Consider the following 19,738-nt stretch of genomic DNA (forward strand, 5'->3'; position numbering starts at 1 on the left):
CAGGACGTCTTGCGGCAGGCCAGAAAAATCTCTGGCCATTTTAGAAGATCTTATACGGCCATGGCTCGCCTTGCTGATGCTCAGCGGCGACACCACTTGCCCGTCAGACGCCTGATTTGTGACAGCCCGACGCGCTGCAACTCCATTTTGTATATGCTTGATAGGCTGCTCTAGCAGCAACGTGCTGTTAATAACTACCTGTACGAACTCTGCAGCAGGACAGGTTCTGGGGAGCTTGGTTTCCTTTCACCGTGCCAGTGGCTGCTCATGCGCGACGCATGCAGACTTCTGCAGCCATTTGAGGAGATCACCAAACTGGTCAGTCGCAGTCAGGGCGCCATCAGTGACATCGTACCTTAGGAGTAGGAGCAGGAAGATAAGGAAGTCACAATGCTGAATGAATTCCCAGGGGGGGCTAGTCCATCTGAGACAAGTCAGCAAGAGTTTGAAGAGGAAGAGGAGGAGGATGGTGCCGGGGAGGAGGAGCAAGGCTTTAAACTTTTCTGGAAACCCTGGTGTTATCCGTGGCTGGGGGGAGGAGACCGAGGACGACATTCTTCTGGGCGATGAGCAGAAGCCAGGCCGCTACACCGCTTCCAATTTAGTGCAAATGGGGGCCTTCATGCTCCAGTGTTTGAAGAGGGACCTCCGTATAAAAAGCATAAAGGGCAGCGTACTTAGACCCTGGTACAAACACAAAATGGTGGACATTTTACCAGCATCACAGAGGGCTGTCAGAATGCATCATTTCCAGGCCTTGCTGCGAGAGATGCTGCATTCTGCTGTTGCAGGCGCTGGCAGAGGAATTTCCACCCACAGCGAAACAGGTGCGGGTACCAATCCTACCGCGCCTGCAAGAAGAGGGCGGTTTGAAGATGTGTTGGTCACTTCGGATATGAGATCATTCTTCCAGCCAACCCATCGACAGCCGCCCTGCGGATCAAGCCTCAGGGAACGCCTAGACCGACAGGTGTCCGACTACATCGGGTTAACGGCCGATGTGGACCCTCTGAGAAGCGAGGAACCCCTTGACTACTGGGTGTGCAGGCTTGACCTGTGGCCAGAGCTGGCACAATTTGTCATGGAACACTTGGCTGGCCCCTCGTCGAGTGTCCTGTCCGAAAGGACATTCAGTACCGCAGGGGGGATCGTGACCGATAAGCGCACACGCCTAGCTCATGACAGTGTGGACTACCTCACATTTCTAAAAATGAATGAGGCATGGATCTCGGAGGACCCTGTGACGACCACGTGTAATTGAATTTTCTCATGCCATCCCACACATATCCGCCACCACACAGAACAAAGAATGATCCTTGTCTTATGTATATACAGCGGCATAAAAGACCTTTTCTGTCAGGTGAATGCCTAATTTTTGGGGCCTGTACTAATGTGTAATACGTTTATGATTGGTGTCTAAGTATAGGTAGACCCTCTCATAGAAAATCCTCAGTAGTCTCAAAATGTTTATAAACTGTACTGAGTGTGCCTTATTGTATTTAATTTAAGATTTAACTTTTAATTTTTTATATATAAAATAAATGAGACTGTGGAATATACTGAATTCCTGCCTAGTTAGGGAAACAAGGATAGGTACTCTATTGCTAGGGTATGGGCCTGCTAAAGAGACTGTAGGGGGTGTATACTGCATATAGAAAATGGGCCTGGATGGACCAATAACTTTCCCTATATGCTAGCCCTACTTGGCCTAGTCTGGTCAATGGAAAAGCCTCACTGGCTGTAGTCGGGGCACTCGTCCTTAGAAGGACGACCCCCAGCCTCAAGAACCTCGGGCCTAGATTAAATGTCCCTATGCTCTTACCTCCCTAATTGGTGTGATCTGTGTCCTCCTCCGACGCGTTTCACCAGGTAGGAACCTGGCTCTTCAGGGAGAAAAAAAGAAATGTTCGGGCGCCTGGAGCAGTGGCTGTGCGCCTATTAGGATCAAGCGGCAGTTGATTATTTTATTTCTAATTTGATTATTATGTATATTTTTTATTTTACCTATTTTGAGATTTTATGAATTTTTTGATTAGCATTTTTATTTATGTCCTTTTTCTATTTATTTATTTTGTGCTTTTACGAGTTGTTTTATTTCATTAGCATTTTTATGTAACATTATTTTTTTATTTATTTAGTTTTTTATTTTAGGAGTTGTTTTATGTTATTAGCATTTGTATTTATTTATTTATTTTCAATTTTAATTATTTTATTTTGTTAATTTTTTTTTTTTTTGCTTTTTCTGGGTTGTTTTGGTAGGACAGTGCACACTGTGCTGTTCTAAGGGGTGACTATTTTTACAGAGTGAGTCTGTATTTTTCTTCCTCTGCCAGGTTACGTAGTCCCCTAGCCTTAGCTGACATGATTCTACTGTACAGGGCCAAATCATCTAGGGGGAAGCAGGCGGGAGGCTGAAGCTGCGGCTTCTGGACGCACTCGCAGAACACGCTTTTTTAGATCTTTGTGCAACAAAAGTATATTTTGTTAACTTTTAAGGCAGCATTTGCCAGACAAGACTCCTAACATGGAGGAGACGTGGAGTGCAGCAAAGTAAACGGATCCTGTGTCCTAAGACAACTTGTCAGTCACAGGGCAAGTAAAGTTCAGAAGAAATCAGCGGAAAATCAAATTAAGAAATTAAATGTAAAATGTTTATGTTGTCAAAGTGAAAATCACTAAAATCACTTCGAGTGCACATTGTAAACCAAAATCAGCCCAATATGAGAACATCTATTCCCATTCATAAGCATAAACTCCCTGGTCTTGTACATACTGTAGGAGCAGTATTGTAGTAGTTATATTTTTGTACATAGGAGGCAGTATTATAGTAGTTATATTCTTGTACATAGGAGCAGTATTATAGTAGTTATATTCTTGTACATAGGAGCAGTATTATAGTAGTTATATTCTTGTACATAGGAGCAGTATTATAGTAGTTATATTCTTATACATAGGAGGCAGTATTATAGTAGTTATATTCTTGTACATAGGAGCAGTATTATAGTAGTTATATTCCTGTACATAGGAGGCAGTATTATAGTAGTTATATTCTTGTACATAGGAGGCAGTATTATAGTAGTTATATTCTTGTACATAGGAGGCAGTATTATAGTAGTTATATTCTTGTACATAGGAGCAGTATTATAGTAGTTATATTCTTGTACACAGGAGGCAGTATTATAGTAGTTATATTCTTGTACATAGGAGGCAGTATTATAGTAGTTATATTCTTGTACATAGGAGCAGTATTATAGTAGTTATATTCTTGTACATAGGAGGCAGTATTATAGTAGTTATATTCTTGTACATAGGAGCAGTATTATAGTAGTTATATTCTTGTACATAGGAGGCAGTATTATAGTAGTTATATTCTTGTACATAGGAGCAGTATTATAGTAGTTATATTCTTGTACACAGGAGGCAGTATTATAGTAGTTATATTCTTGTACATAGGAGCAGTAATATAGTAGTTATATTCTTGTAAATAGGAGCAGTATTATAGTAGTTATATTTTTGTACATAGGAGGCAGTATTATAGTAGTTATATTCTTGTACATAGGAGGCAGTATTATAGTAGTTATATTCTTGTACATAGGAGCAGTATTATAGTAGTTATATTCTTGTACATAGGAGCAGTATTATAGTAGTTATATTCTTGTACATAGGAGCAGTATTATAGTAGTTATATTCTTGTACATAGGAGCAGTATTATAGTAGTTATATTCTTGTACATAGGAGCAGTATTATAGTAGTTATATTCTTGTACATAGGAGCAGCATTATAGTAGTTATATTCTTGTAAATAGGAGGCAGTATTATAGTAGTTATATTCTTGTACATAGGAGCAGTATTATAGTAGTTATATTTTTGTACATAGGAGGCAGTATTATAGTAGTTATATTATTGTACATAGGAGGCAGTATTATAGTAGTTATATTCTGTACATAGGAGGCAGTATTATAGTAGTTATATTCTTGTACATAGGAGCAGTATTATAGTAGTTATATTCTTGTACATAGGAGCAGTATTATAGTAGTTATATTCTTGTACATAGGAGCAGTATTATAGTAGTTATATTTTTATATATAGGAGCAGTATTATAGTAGTTATATTTTTGTACATAGGAACAGTATTATAGCAGTTAAATTCTTGTACATAGGAGCAGTATTATAGTAGTTATATTCTTGTACATAGGAGCAGTATTATAGTAGTTATATTCTTGTACATAGGAGCAGTATTATAGTAGTTATATTCTTGTACATAGGAGCAGTATTATAGTAGTTATATTCTTGTACACAGGAGCAGTATTATAGTAGTTATATTCTTGTACATAGGAGCAGTATTATAGTAGTTATATTCTTGTACATAGGAGCAGTATTATAGTAGTTATATTCTTGTACATAGGAAGCAGTATTATAGTAGTTATATTCTTGTACATAGGAGCAGTATTATAGTAGTTATATTCTTGAACATATGTAGCAGTATTATAGTAGTTATATTCTTGTACATAGGAGGCAGTATTACATTAGTTATATTCGTGTACATAGGGGGCAGTATTATAGTAGTTATATTCTTGTACATAGGAGGCAGTATTATAGTAGTTATATTCTTTTACATAGGAGCAGTATTATAGTAGTTATATTCCTGTACATAGGAGCAGTATTATAGTAGTTATATTCTTGTACATAGGAGCAGTATTATAGTAGTATATTCCTGTATATAGGAGCAGTATTATGGTAGTTATATTCTTGTACATAGAAGCAGTATTATAGTAGTTATATTATTTTTATATAGGAGGAGGCAGTATTATAATAGTTATATTCTTGGGGCAATATTATAGTTGTTATATTCCTATATATAGGTGCAGTATTATGGTATATTTTTATTGCTGCTTTTTCTGCTTTTTTATTAGTCAACAGCCTTTGAAAACATATCAAGAGTTTAAAAAGTTTTGATTTTCGTTTATTTCTTTTTGCATAGTTTTACTGTGAGCAATGGATTAAAGGCAAAAGATGGGTCATTACAGTTTATCATCGATCAGACAGATAGAATTCCTCCAACTCTTCTTTTTAATAAAGGGCTTCAAATCTTGGAAGGAGAAGCCATTGCCATTACCCCTGATGTCCTGCAGATATTGGACCCAGACAGCCCACTGGAAAAGCTTGCATACACCATTAAAGAATATCCACAACATGGTCAGTTGTACCTGAGCGGCGCCATTCTGCAGCAGAACCATTTTACACAGATGGATATAAACAACTTATATCTATCTTACCAACACTATGGAGGATCGGGAGAAATCGACCGCTTCTTATTCACAGTCACAGATCATACCAATGTTGGGTTTTTGCTTAATGGTCAGCTAATTGAGGATTCTGCAGTTTTTACAATACAGGTAAGTGCAATTTTGAATTAGTTTATGATTTGCCACAAGTGTTGTCCACATAACAGTGTCATCCAGGGATCCCCCATAACAGTGCATCATCCACAGATCCCCATAACAGTGTCATCCGCAGATCTATCATAACAGTGTGTCATCCACAGATCCCCATAACATTGTATCATCCACAGATCCCCCATAACAGTGTCATCCACAGATCCCCCATAAAAGTGTCATCCACAGATCCCCATAACAGTGTCATCCACAGATCCCCATGACAGTGTCATCCACAGATCCCCCATGACAGTGTGTCATCCACAGATCCCCATAATAGTGTCATCCACAGATCCCCCATAACAGTGTCATCCACAGATCCCCCATAACAGTGTGTCAATTATAGATATAAGTAATTGTCTCTGTCTGTTACTTGTGTTTTGTTAAGTCTGGGTTAAAATATTTACACTGCCAATTTTTTGTTTAAAAACTAGTAATGTGACCACCAGGAGGCGCTATTTTGCTGAAAAGCAGTAGAAGAAATATTTTTCTACTGGCAGGAATATAAAGTATCTTGTAAACTTTCTTGTAAACTGAGGACAGTTTCCCCCTTAGTTCCGCTCTTTACCAAAAAACCATGTGCATATTTCCGAAAGGAAATTAAATCTTAAGTACACATTTTATTATTTGTTAAGAGGGTTATATTAAGCCTTGTATCACCCTCCACTATATATTACTTGACCACAAGAGCGACCAGTATACAGATGTAGTTATTAACTGTGGCTTCCAGACCCTTTAAGTAAAACAGATGGGAAACCATCATTTTCCTGCCATATACAGAGACAATAACAAGAGGAATTACAAAAAATGTAAGAAAAGTATCATTTAATATGTGAAAATAAACGCGGTCACTGATATGGTATCCTGAGTGTGGAATAATTTTTAGTCTTGAAATTCCTTTCATCAAAATCCTGCTGTGAAACCAGTTGTAAAAACTGATTTACTGAAATCTGTCTGACCAATGATGTACTGAAAAATAATCTTTTTCCTGCAAGTGCTGTTGAAACACATTATAGTTGGAAAACTTTCTATTATTTGACCATGCTAATACATACAATGTACTAGAATATAACTACTATAATACTGCTCCTATGTACAAGAATATAACTACTATAATACTGCTCCTATGTACAAGAATATAACTACTATAATACTGCTCCTATGTACAAGAATATAACTACTATAATACTGCTCCTATGTACAAGAATATAACTACTATAATACTGCTCCTATGTACAAGAATATAATTAGTATAATACGCTCCTATGTACATGAAAATAACTCCCATAATACTGCCTCCTATGTGAAAAAATATAATTAGTATAATACTGCTAATATGTACAAGAATATACCTAACATAATACTGCTCCTATGTATAAGAATATAACTACTATAATACTGCTCCTATGTACAAGAATATAACTACTATAATACTGCTCCTATGTACAAGATTATAACTACTATAATACTGCTCCTGTGTACAAGAATAAAACTACTATAATACTGCTCCTATGTATAAGAATATAACTACTATAATACTGCTCCTATGTACAAGAATATAACTACTATAATACTGCTCCTATGTACAGAAATATAACTACTATAATACTGCTCCCTGTGTTCAAGAATATAACTACTATAATACTGCTCCTATGTACAAGACTATAACTACTATAATACTGCCTCCTATGTACAAGAATATAACTACTATAATACTGCCTCCTATGTACAAGAATATAACTACTATAATACTGCCTCCTATGTACAAGAATATAACTACTATAATACTGCTCCTATGTACAGGAATATAACTACTATAATACTGCCTCCTATGTACAAGAATATAACTACTATAATACTGCTCCTATGTACAAGAATATAACTACTATAATACTGCTCCTATGTACAAGAATATAACTACTATAATACTGCCCCTATGTACAATAATATAACTACTATAATACTGCTCCGATGTACAGGAATATAGCTACTATAATTCTGCTCCTATGTACAAGAATATAACTACTATAATACTGCTCCTATGTACAAGAATATAGCTACTATAATACTGCTCCTATGTACAAAAATATAACTACTATAATACTGCCTCTATGTACAAGAATATAACTACTATAATACTGCTCCTATGTATATGAATATAGCTACTGTAATACTGCCTCCTATGTACAAGAATATAACTACTATAATACTGCTCCTATGTACAAGAATATAACTACTATATTACTGCCTCCTATGTACAAGAATATAACTACTATAATACTGCTCTTATGTAAAGGAATATAACTACTATAATACTGCCTCCTATACTACTATAATACTGCCTGCTGTGGAGGCTTAGACAAAGAACTGTGTTTACCTTGATGATTCAGGTGGCGGCTGTCACAGGAACCCTGGATAAAGAGGTTTCTTAAAGGGGCCTCAAGAGTAAAACCTATGGCACTGAAACGTAAACCACAATGGGAAGTCTCAGTTGTCTAAAGACGCCTCTGAGATCACCTTTTTAAGCCGGAAGCTGGAAGAGTTTTTTTAACTTGGAAAATTACATTTTTTGAACCGTATACCACCTACCTCCCGGATAGAGTCCTGGTAAGGTATTATTATCATTCATTAGTAAAGTGCTGTACATATGATAAGTGGTGCACATACATAATTTAAAAAAACAAGCACAATAGGCATGATCAAGACGAGTTACAGACTGGAGCAGAAGGAACGAGGGTCCTGCCCGTTTACAATCTACAAGGTATGGGAGAAGGACACAGTAGGTGAAGATAAAGCTGGTCCTGGCGGTATAGCAGCAGCAGGGTCACTGGTTGTCGGCTTGTCTGAAGAGGTGGGTTTCAGGTTTCGTTTGAAGGTTTCCATGGTAGGTGAATGTCTGATATGTTGGGGTAGAGAATTCCCGAGTGTGGGGGATGCACGGGAGAAATCTTGGAGGCGATTGTGGGAAGAGGTGATAAGAGGAGAGGAGAGAAGGAGGTCTTGTAGGGATCGGAGATCGGAGTATGTAGAAAGGTATTGGTAGATCAGGTCACAGATGTATGGAGTGGACAGGTTATGGACGGCCATTTATGTCAGAGGTAATGGTTTGTACTGGATTCTCTGGGCAATGTGGGGGCAGTGAAGGGATTGGCAGAGAGAAGAGACAGAAGAGTAATGGGGGGAGAGGTGGATTAGTCAGGCGGCAGAGTTGAGGATAGATTGGAGGGGTGAGAGAGCTAGATAGGAGGCCACAGGGGAGGATGTTACAGTAGCCTAGGTGGGAGATGACAAAGGTATGTACAAGCATTTTTGCACACTCTGGATTGAGGAATGTACAGATCCGAGAGATATTTTTGAGTTGGAGATGGCAGGAGGTGGAAAAAGGTTGGATGTGCGGTTTGAAGGACAGAGCAGAATCGAAGGTTCAAGTGTGCAGCTATTGACTGTGATATCTACCTACCTTCTCTCCTAAGGTGCCTTCAATTGAAAATATAAATCAGGTTATGTCTCTTATGGGTTTCTTTCCAGAGCCTGCTACATTTAGCTATAGGTATACTGTTTTTTTTTTAGCTGTATCCCACTTTTTCCTGCACATGCAGTGGCCACTTCCTGGGCAGAGAGAAGTTTGATTCCTGTGAATCAAATTTGCGGCACAGCTTCCAGGGAACCACATTTCTCCTTCATCGGTCAATATCGTTTGAGTGTCCTGAATTCAGAAAAGATTGCCTTTCAGTTCTGCTATTCAAGAGGACCCTCCCTATGGGGTTATTTCTTGATATATCCCTATTGTTGGGCTGCTGATAGGATGTAAGGGAAGCTTGGATTTCTAATGTTAATCTGTTTTCCCTTAATCTTAACAACACAACAAAAAAAAAATTGGGGTAATTCTGCCTCTGTGAACTAATAGGACAGATGAAACTTTTAATGAGTAATACATTAAACAATTGTTTTCACCTACCCTATAAAGGCTAGTAACGCTCTCAAACTAGAGTGTAATTATAAAGAAGTTTAAAGGGATTCTGTCACCTCGTTTTAGGTTATAGAGATGCGGACATGCACGGCTAGATCACCGCTAGCATGTCCACAATATACCTTTCCTATAGTGCTGTGTCCATTTATTTAGTTTAGAAAAATGATTTTAGAGATATGTAAATGAGCCTTGTAAGGTGCCCAAGGGGCTGTACTAACCTCTCTGGAGCCCAGCCACGCCCCCCTGTGAAGAAGCCCAGCACCGCCTGGGTCCTCCGAATCTCCTCCTTTCTTCACAGTTAGATTGCCGTAATCTCGTGATGCACGAGCACAGGTAGGGAACACTATACCAGCACTGCGCATGCGCGAGATTACGGCAATCTAACTGTGAAGAAAGGAGGAGATTCGGAGGACACAGGCGGTGCTGGGCTCATTCACAGGGGGGCGTGGCTGGGCTCCAGAGTGGTTAGTACAGCCCCTTGGGCACCTTACAAAGGTATATTGCGGACATGCTAGCGGCGATCTAGCCGTGCATGTCCGCATCTCTATAACCTAAAACGGGGTGACAGAATCCCTTTAAACTTCTTTATAATTACACTCTAGTTTGAGGGCGTTACTAGCCTTTATAGGGTAGGTGAAAACAATTGTTTAATTTATTACTCATTAAAAGTTTCATCTGTCCTACCAGTTCACAGAGGCAGAATTACCCACATATTTTTTTTTTTTTTTTTTGGTGTTGTTAAGATTAAGGGAAAACAGATTAACATTAGAAATCCAAACTTTCCTTCTCCATTCACATCCAAAACTAAAGTGCTATTTTCTGAATTCTAATGTGCAAAGCATCAGATAAAAGTGTTGTAGCCTGATAAACACGGTTAGGTCACATGATTATGGAATCAAGTATATATTGAAGATTTGTGGCCAGCAGAATTCTAAATACAACTCTGGATAGATGAAGAAGTAAACTTTGACTTAACGTCACTGCAAAATAAAAATGGAAAAATGTTTTCTGTAAATTGAAATTTTTATAAAAAGTGGTATTATGAATTTTGATATAGCTATTGTTATTAACTCTCAGCTGACAAACTTTATTTTATAAGGCCTCATGCACACGACTGTATGTACTGTGCCGCAGATCTTCATCTATCATTTTGGGAACGGCCGCATGGATGCAGATAGCAAACGGAAGACATTCGTGTGCTGTCTGCATTTTTTTGTAGCCCCTTAAAAAATGAACGGGTCCGTGTCTAGACCGCAAAAACCGCAGATCAGATGTGGACCTAAAAGACAGTCGTCTGCATGAGACATTACTTGATTGGATGCCCCCACGGAAGGTCCAGAGTTTCATCCCGGACTAAAAGTTTCAAGAAACCATTTAAAAATGTAAATAATTATTTATTTTTGTAACTTTTTGAGTAAACAGTTAGAACATTTGCCCGGATTTGCATCCCTGCTGCTCAGATTGGCTTGAACTTTGCATACCCATGAATAATCATGAGTTTGTACCGCACTGACTTATTTTGTGCACGGTCCAAGGTGATGGTTGAGCAGGGAGAGGGGGTAAAACTGAGGTTTGGGATTTGATGGGATCAAAAAATAATGCCATTCGATTTTCAGAAGCCGATCTGAACCCTATGGGATTTTGTACAAACCGAACATTGTAACCGAGGTTGTAAAGTTGTCGTGTTGTGCTCCAGGGTGTTGGACAGACCCCGGCATTCATGTAATAATCCATATTCAAAAAACACATCTTCAACATTTCAAATTTACGATCTTTGGATCTTGCAGCCTCCTTGTTGGAAGTTCCTGTGGCTCACCAGGGATAAATATGAGGTTTGGCATTTTGAAGGAACCTCAGATCTGCATTCATTTTGGGATGGAAGGTGTCGGAGCAGTTTCTGGTCTGTGTTATGATTTCTGTTATGTTGTGTGTGCATTTAGATTTGTGCTCACTATTAATGAATTTCGGTAAATGACCCCCGGGGCTCGTTAATAGGAATGGACCTATTTGCAGAGCGTTTTTGGAGGTAATTAGATTAAATAGAAAAAATGTATTTATTACCATCATGTTTACGAGCCTCGTTTGCTACTTTTTTGCATCTATGGTCCATAAATATCTTCAGCACTAGTTCTACTGGAATGTCCTCCTCCGTCCATCATCTCTCATGGGTGATCCATTAGAACACATGTCTCAATGTTTTTTGCCGTTGGTAGTGGAACCTGCATAAAAAATCAATATGGAGAATCACAATGCATTACAGGGAGTGCAGAATTATTAGGCAAGTTGAATTTTTGAGGATTAATTTTATTATTGAACAGCAACCATGTTCTCAATGAACCCAAAAAACTCATTAATATCAAAGCTGAATATTTTTGGAAGTAGTTTTTAGTTTGTTTTTAGTTTTAGCTATTTTAGGGGGATATCTGTGTGTGCAGGTGACTATTACTGTGCATAATTATTAGGCAACTTAACAAAAAACAAATATATACCCATTTCAATTATTTATTTTTACCAGTGAAACCAATATAACATCTCAACATTCACAAATATACATTTCTGACATTCAAAAACAAAACAAAAACAAATCAGTGACCAATATAGCCACCTTTCTTTGCAAGGACACTCAAAAGCCTGCCATCCATGGATTCTGTCAGTGTTTTGATCTGGTCACCATCAACATTGCGTGCAGCAGCAACCACAGCCTCCCAGACACTGTTCAGAGAGGTGTACTGTTTTCCCTCCTTGTAAATCTCACATTTGATGATGGACCACAGGTTCTCAATGGGGTTCAGATCAGGTGAACAAGGAGGCCATGTCATTAGATTTTCTTCTTTTATACCCTTTCTTGCCAGCCACGCTGTGGAGTACTTGGACGCGTGTGATGGAGCATTGTCCTGCATGAAAATCATGTTTTTCTTGAAGGATGCAGACTTCTTCCTGTACCACTGCTTGAAGAAGGTGTCTTCCAGAAACTGTCAGTAGTACCGGGAGTTGAGCTTGACTCCATCCTCAACCCGAAAAGGCCCCACAAGCTCATCTTTGATGATACCAGCCCAAACCAGTACTCCACCTCCACCTTGCTGGCGTCTGAGTCGGACTGGAGCTCTCTGCCCTTTACCAATCCAGCCACGGGCCCATCCATCTGGCCCATCAAGACTCACTCTTATTTCATCAGTCCATAAAACCTTAGAAAAATCAGTCTTGAGATATTTCTTGGCCCAGTCTTGACGTTTCAGCTTGTGTGTCTTGTTCAGTGGTGGTCGTCTTTCAGCCTTTCTTACCTTGGCCATGTCTCTGAGTATTGCACACCTTGTGCTTTTGGGCACTCCAGTGATGTTGCAGCTCTGAAATATGGCCAAACTGGTGGCAAGTGGCATCTTGGCAGCTGCACGCTTGACTTTTCTCAGTTCATGGGCAGTTATTTTGCGCCTTGGTTTTTCCACACGCTTCTTGCGACCCTGTTGACTATTTTGAATGAAACGCTTGATTGTTCGATGATCACGCTTCAGAAGCTTTGCAATTTTAAGAGTGCTGCATCCCTCTGCAAGATATCTCACTATTTTTGACTTTTCTGAGCCTGTCAAGTCCTTCTTTTGACCCATTTTGCCAAAGGAAAGGAAGTTGCCTAATAATTATGCACACCTGATATAGGGTGTTGATGTCATTAGACCACACCCCTTCTCATTACAGAGATGCACATCACCTAATATGCTTAATTGGTAGTAGGCTTTCGAGCCTATACAGCTTGGAGTAAGACAACATGCATAAAGAGGATGATGTGGTCAAAATACTCATTTGCCTAATAATTCTGCACTCCCTGTAGTAAGTGCCTTGTGTTAACTTTCTCTACATGATAAATGCCATTTGCTGAAGTGAGACGACTCCTTTAAAGAGAATCAGCAAAACCTAACTGTCACTCTGGAGTCTGGTCCTGTCCTGAATTACCTATTGATTTCAATGGGACCTCTGTAATACTCAGTCTCCCCTGTGGTGGCGCTGCAGAGAAATTGAAGACACAGATTGCTGATGATCAGCCGGGGAACACTTTGTGATCTGCGTCCTGTCAAGGAACACTTCATCAGTAGGGATGTTCAAAGAAGAGAATCCCTTTAAGGCTTGAGAACACATTGCCTGTAAGATTGCACATGGGTGGCCGATGGTTTAATATTACACAATAGCCAGGGATGTTCTATGTCACCATATAATACCGCCGAGCAGCAACATATTGTTCCATAGAAGAAATAATTGCCAGGAGGAAACCTCTTGTAATACGGCACGAGATAGAAAAATCCATCAGGTAAAAACTCCTTGAGCCTTCCTATGAAGATACACAGAGGAGCAGTCCGGGCCTCATAGAGCACAATATTGTGCTCCATGTGTCCATGAGGCCCCATCTGTATTATCCAGAAAAAGTTCTGTCTTCTTTTTGGGTCTTCAGCTTCTCAACTACTAAAATCCAACTTTGTGCCAGATTTCTTCTCGGACTGTTTATTATAGAATATGACAAACTCTTAAAGGGGTTAAACTCTTAAAGCCAGTATTACTGTACTGTAGAAATATCTGGGAGCAAAGGGAAAAAAACACTAAAGAACTAGAAAAACCCTTTAAACTGCAATGACATAACTGTTCAAAAAATGCCCATTTTAGAAATATTTTAAGGAAAATTCTCCTCCATGTGGGAAGTATTATAGTAGTTATATTCTTGTACATAGGAGCAGTATTATAGTAGTTATATTCTTGTACATAGGAGGCGGTATTATAGTAGTTATATTCTTGTACATAGGAGGCAGTATTATAGTAGTTATATTCTTGTACATAGGAGGCAGTATTATAGTAGTTATATTCTTGTACATAGGAGCAGTATTATAGTAGTTATATTCTTGTACATAGGAGCAGTATTATAGTAGTTATATTCTTGTACATAGGAGCAGTATTATAGTAGTTATATTCCTGTACATAGGAGGCAGTATTATAGTAGTTATATTCTTGTACATAGGAGGCAGTATTATAGTAGTTATATTCTTGTACATAGGAGCAGTATTATAGTAGTTATATTCTTGTACATAGGAGTAGTATTATAGTAGTTATATTCTTGTACATAGGAGGCAGTATTATAGTAGTTATATTCTTGTACATAGGAGCAGTATTATAGTAGTTATATTCTTGTACATAGGAGTAGTATTATAGTAGTTATATTCTTGTACATAGGAGCAGTATTATAGTAGTTATATTCTTGTACATAGGAGGCAGTATTATAGTAGTTATGTTCTTGTACATAGGAGCAGTATTATAGTAGTTACATTCTTGTACATAGGATGCAGTATTATAGTAGTTATATTCTTGTACATAGGAGTAGTATTATAGTAGTTATATTCTTGTACATAGGAGCAGTATTATAGTAGTTATATTCTTGTACATAGGAGCAGTATTATAGTAGTTATATTCTTGTACATAGGAGCAGTATTATAGTAGTTATATTCTTGTACATAGGAGGCAGTATCATAGTATTTATATTCTTGTACATAGGAGCAGTATTATAGTAGTTATATTCTTGTACATAGGAGGCGGTATTATAGTAGTTATATTCTTGTACATAGGAGGCAGTATTATAGTAGTTATATTCTTGTACATAGGAGGCGGTATTATAGTAGTTATATTCTTGTACATAGGAGGCAGTATTATAGTAGTTGTATTCTTGTACATAGGAGGCAGTATTATAGTAGTTATATTCTTGTACATAGGAGCAGTATTATAGTAGTTATATTCTTGTACATAGGAGCAGTATTATAGTAGTTATATTCTTGTACATAGAAGTCAGTATTATAGTAGTTATATTCTTGTACATAGGGGCGGTATTATAGTAGTTATATTCTTGTACATAGGAGCAGTATTATAGTAGTTATATTCTTGTACATAGCAGGCAGTATTATAGTAGTTATATTCTTGTACATAGGAGCAGTATTATAGTAGTTATATTCTTGTACATAGCAGGCAGTATTATAGTAGTTATATTCTTGTACATAGGAAGCAGTATTATAGTAGTTATATTCTTGTACATAGGAGCAGTATTATAGTAGTTATATTCTTGTACATAGGAGCAGTATTATAGTAGTTATATTCTTGTACATAGGAGCAGTATTATAGTAGTTATATTCTTGTACATAGGAGCAGTATTATAATAGTTATATTCTTGTACATAGGAGCAGTAATATAGTAGTTATATTCTTGTACATAGGAGGCAGTATTATAGTAGTTATATTCTTGAATATAGGAGCAGTATTATAGTAGTTATATTCATGTACATAGGAGGCAGTATTATAGTAGTTATATTCTTGTACATAGGAGCAGTATTATAGTAGTCATATTCTTGTACATAGGAGCAGTATTATAGTAGTTATATTCTTGTACATACTGTAGGAGCAGTATTATAGTAGTTATATTCCTGTATATAGGAGCAGTATTATAGTATTTATATTCTTGTACATAGGAGCAGTATTATAGTAGTTATATTCTTGTACATAGGAGCAGTATTATAGTAGTTATATTCTTGTACATAGGAGCAGTATTATAGTAGTTATATTCCTGTATATAGGAGCAGTATTATAGTAGTTATATTCTTGTACATAGGAGCAGTATTATAGTAGTTATATTCTTGTACATAGGAGCAGTATTATAGTAGTTATATTCTTGTACATAGGAGCAGTATTATAGTAGTCATATTCTTGTACATAGGAGCAGTATTATAGTAGTTATATTCTTGTACATAGGAGCAGTATTATAGTAGTTATATTCTTGTACATAGGAGGCAGTATTATAGTCAGTGGCGTATCTATCACGAGGCAAACAAGGCATTTGCCTAGGGCGGCACTTGCCAATGGGGCGGCAAAATGCCTTGTTTGCCCCTGTCCCATCCGTCTTATATGTTGCCGCCGGTATACTCAGAAGATCCGATGGTATATTCTAACCCCCAGGCGTTCCCATGGTGATGGGGACGCTTGCCTGGGGGTTAGAATAAACAGGGCCACGCCGCTCACAGGAGAACATTTATAAACTAATCATTAGGGATGTCCCGATACCGATACCAGTATCGGGACCGATACCGGGCATTTGCACGAGTACATGTACTCGTGCAAATGTCTCCGGATACCACTGCCGATACCTGTGCGCCGCTTCTATGTGTCTGTGTCCGTCCGCGGCCCCTGCACCTCGCACAGCTGAGGCTACTTTCACACCTGCGTTTAGGTCGGATCCGTCTGGTATCTGCCCAGACGGATCGGCACCTATAATGCAAACGTTTAGATCCGTTCAGAACGGATCCGTTTGCATTACCATGAACAAAAAAAAATAATAATAATAATTTTTATTTATTTTTTTGTTCATGATAATGCAAACGGATCCGTTTTGACTTTACATTGAAAGTCAATGGGAGACGGATCCGTTTGAAAATTGAGCCATACTGTGTCAACTTCAAACGGATCCGTCCCCATTGACTTTTACATTGTAAGTCTGGACGGATCCGTTTGCCTCCGCACGGCCAGGCGGACACCTGAACGCTGCAAGCTGCGTTCAGGTGTCCGCCTGCTGAGCAGAGCGGAGGACAAACGGAGCCAGACTGATGCATTCTCAGCGGATCCACATCCATTCAGAATGCATTAGGGCTGGACGGATCCGTTCGGGGCCGCTTGTGAGCCCCTTCAAACGGAACTCACAAGCGGAGCCCCGAACGCTAGTGTGAAAGTAGCCTAACAGCTTCAGAGGGCAGCCCCTCCCCGCCTTCCAACCAATCAGAGACTCACAGCACAGGGAGCGTAGTGCAGAGACTCAGAGAATCATCTGACAGTTTATTAGTTAAAAGAATCTAATGAGTCACAGACCGTGTCACCGAGTCCCTGCTGCCAGACTTCCTGCTCTGCGGCTCCCTGTAAGTCCGTCGTCCGGGGGGAAGGGGCATTATTAGCATAGCATGTAGCGGAGCTGTGTGTGTACAGGGTGCATTTAGCAGAGCAGGAGGCCTGGCAGCAGGGACTCGGTGACACGGTCTGTGACTCATTAGATTTTTTTAACTAATAAACTCTCAGACGATTCTCTGAGTCCCTGCAATAACTATACATTGTAATTACATCAGTCTGCTCCACTGCATTCACTGCAGCAGAGCTGTGTTTGCCAGGAGCGAGTCCCTCCAAAGGGGATAGTGTCTGTCTTCTATGGCCCTGGTCCTTCCCTTCCTGCCTGCAAGCTGCACATTGATCTCTAAAAGCAGGCATTAGGGCAAGAAGAAATATACATTACTGTATGATGGCCACAAGACTATTATACTGAGGAGGGGGGGCTTCAAAAATTGTTTTCCTGACTCTTTACAGTAGCATCTCCTTGTGGCCGTCCCATACAGTGTAACGTCTCCTTGTGGCTGCCCCATACAGTGTCACGTCTCCTTGTGGCCCCCATACAGTGTAACGTCTCCTTGTGGCTGCCCCATACAGTGTAACGTCTCCTTGTGGCCCCCATACAGTGTAACGTCTCCTTGTGGCTGCCCCCATACAGTATAACGTCTCCTTGTGGCTGCCCCCATACAGTATAACATCTCCTTGTGGCTGCCCCCATACAGTATAACGTCTCCTTGTGGCCCTATACAGTGTAACGTCTCCTTGTGGCTGCCCCCATACAGTATAACATCTCCTTGTGGCTGCCCCCATACAGTATAACGTCTCCTTGTGGCCCCCCTACAGTGTAACGTCTCCTTGTGGCTGCCCCCATACAGTGTAACGTCTCCTTGTGGCTGCCCCCATACAGTATAACGTCTCCTTGTGGCCGCCCCCATGCAGTATAACGTCTCCTTGTAGCTGCCCCCATACAGTGTAACATCTCCTTGTGGCCGCCCCCATACAGTGTAACGTCTCCTTGTGGCTGCCCCCATACAGTATAACGTCTCCTTGTGGCTGCCCCCATACAGTATAACATCTCCTTGTGGCCCCCATACAGTATAACGTCTCCTTGTGGCCGCCCCCATACAGTATAACATCTTCTTGTGGCTGCCCCATACAGTATAACATCTCCTTGTAGCTGCCCCCATACAGTATAACGTCTCCTTGTGGCCCCCATACAGTATAACGTCTCCTTGTGGCCGCCCCCATACAGTATAACGTCTCCTTGTGGCTGCCCCCATACAGTGTAACGTCTCCTTGTGGCTGCCCCCCATACAGTATAACATCTCCTTGTGGCTGCCCCCATACAGTGTAACGTCTCCTTGTGGCTGCCCCCATACAGTGTAACGTCTCCTTGTGGCTGCCCCCATACAGTATAACGTCTCCTTGTGGCTGCCCCCATACAGTATAACGTCTCCTTGTGGCTGCCCCCATACAGTATAACATCTTCTTGTGGCTGCCCCATACAGTATAACGTCTCCTTGTGGCTGCCCCCATACAGTATAACGTCTCCTTGTGGCCCCCATACAGTGTAATGTCTGCTTGTGGCTGCCCCATACAGTATAACATCTCCTTGTGGCTGCCCCATACAGTATAACGTCTCCTTGTGGCTGCCCCCATACAGTATAACATCTCCTTGTGGCTGCCCCATACAGTATAACATCTCCTTGTGGCCCCCATACAGTGTAATGTCTCCTTGTGGCTGCCCCATACAGTATAACATCTCCTTGTAGCTGCCCCCATACAGTGTAACGTCTCCTTGTGGCTGCCCCCATACAGTATAGCGTCTCCTTGTGGCCGCCCCCATACAGTATAACATCTCCTTGTGGCTGCCCCATACAGTATAACGTCTCCTTGTGGCTGCCCCCATACAGTATAACGTCTCCTTGTGGCTGCCCCCATACAGTATAGCGTCTCCTTGTGGCCGCCCCCATACAGTATAACATCTCCTTGTGGCCGCCCCATACAGTATAACGTCTCCTTGTGGCTGCCCCCATACAGTATAATGTCTCCTTGTGGCTGCCCCTATACAGTATAACATCTTCTTGTGGCTGCCCCATACAGTATAACGTCTCCTTGTGGCTGCCCCCATACAGTATAACGTCTCCTTGTGGCCCCCATACAGTGTAATGTCTGCTTGTGGCTGCCCCATACAGTATAACATCTCCTTGTGGCTGCCCCATACAGTATAACGTCTCCTTGTGGCTGCCCCCATACAGTATAACATCTCCTTGTGGCTGCCCCCATACAGTATAACGTCTCCTTGTAGCTGCCCCCATACAGTATAACATCTCCTTGTGGCCCCCATACAGTGTAATGTCTCCTTGTGGCTGCCCCATACAGTATAACATCTCCTTGTAGCTGCCCCCATACAGTGTAACGTCTCCTTGTGGCTGCCCCCATACAGTATAGC

The 19,738-nt window shown here is 40.1% G+C and overlaps 1 protein-coding gene across 2 annotated transcripts in view; it reads left to right on the plus strand.

Moving 5' to 3' along the window:
- LOC120979517 (FRAS1-related extracellular matrix protein 1-like) overlaps positions 1-19,738 on the plus strand; it is a 221,425-nt gene that overhangs the window by 114,961 nt on the left and 86,726 nt on the right. For both annotated transcript variants that reach the window (XR_005774308.1, XM_040408315.1), the window contains exon 25: positions 4,980-5,394. Coding sequence is in view for 1 of the 2 variants with exons in the window: in XM_040408315.1 (XP_040264249.1) it covers positions 4,980-5,394 (415 nt within the window). In the remaining variant the exon portion in view is untranslated. The remainder of the gene's footprint in view (positions 1-4,979; positions 5,395-19,738) is intronic.

This window comes from Bufo bufo, chromosome 9 (assembly GCF_905171765.1).
Source record: "Bufo bufo chromosome 9, aBufBuf1.1, whole genome shotgun sequence".
NCBI classification, from domain to species: Eukaryota; Metazoa; Chordata; class Amphibia; order Anura; family Bufonidae; genus Bufo; species Bufo bufo.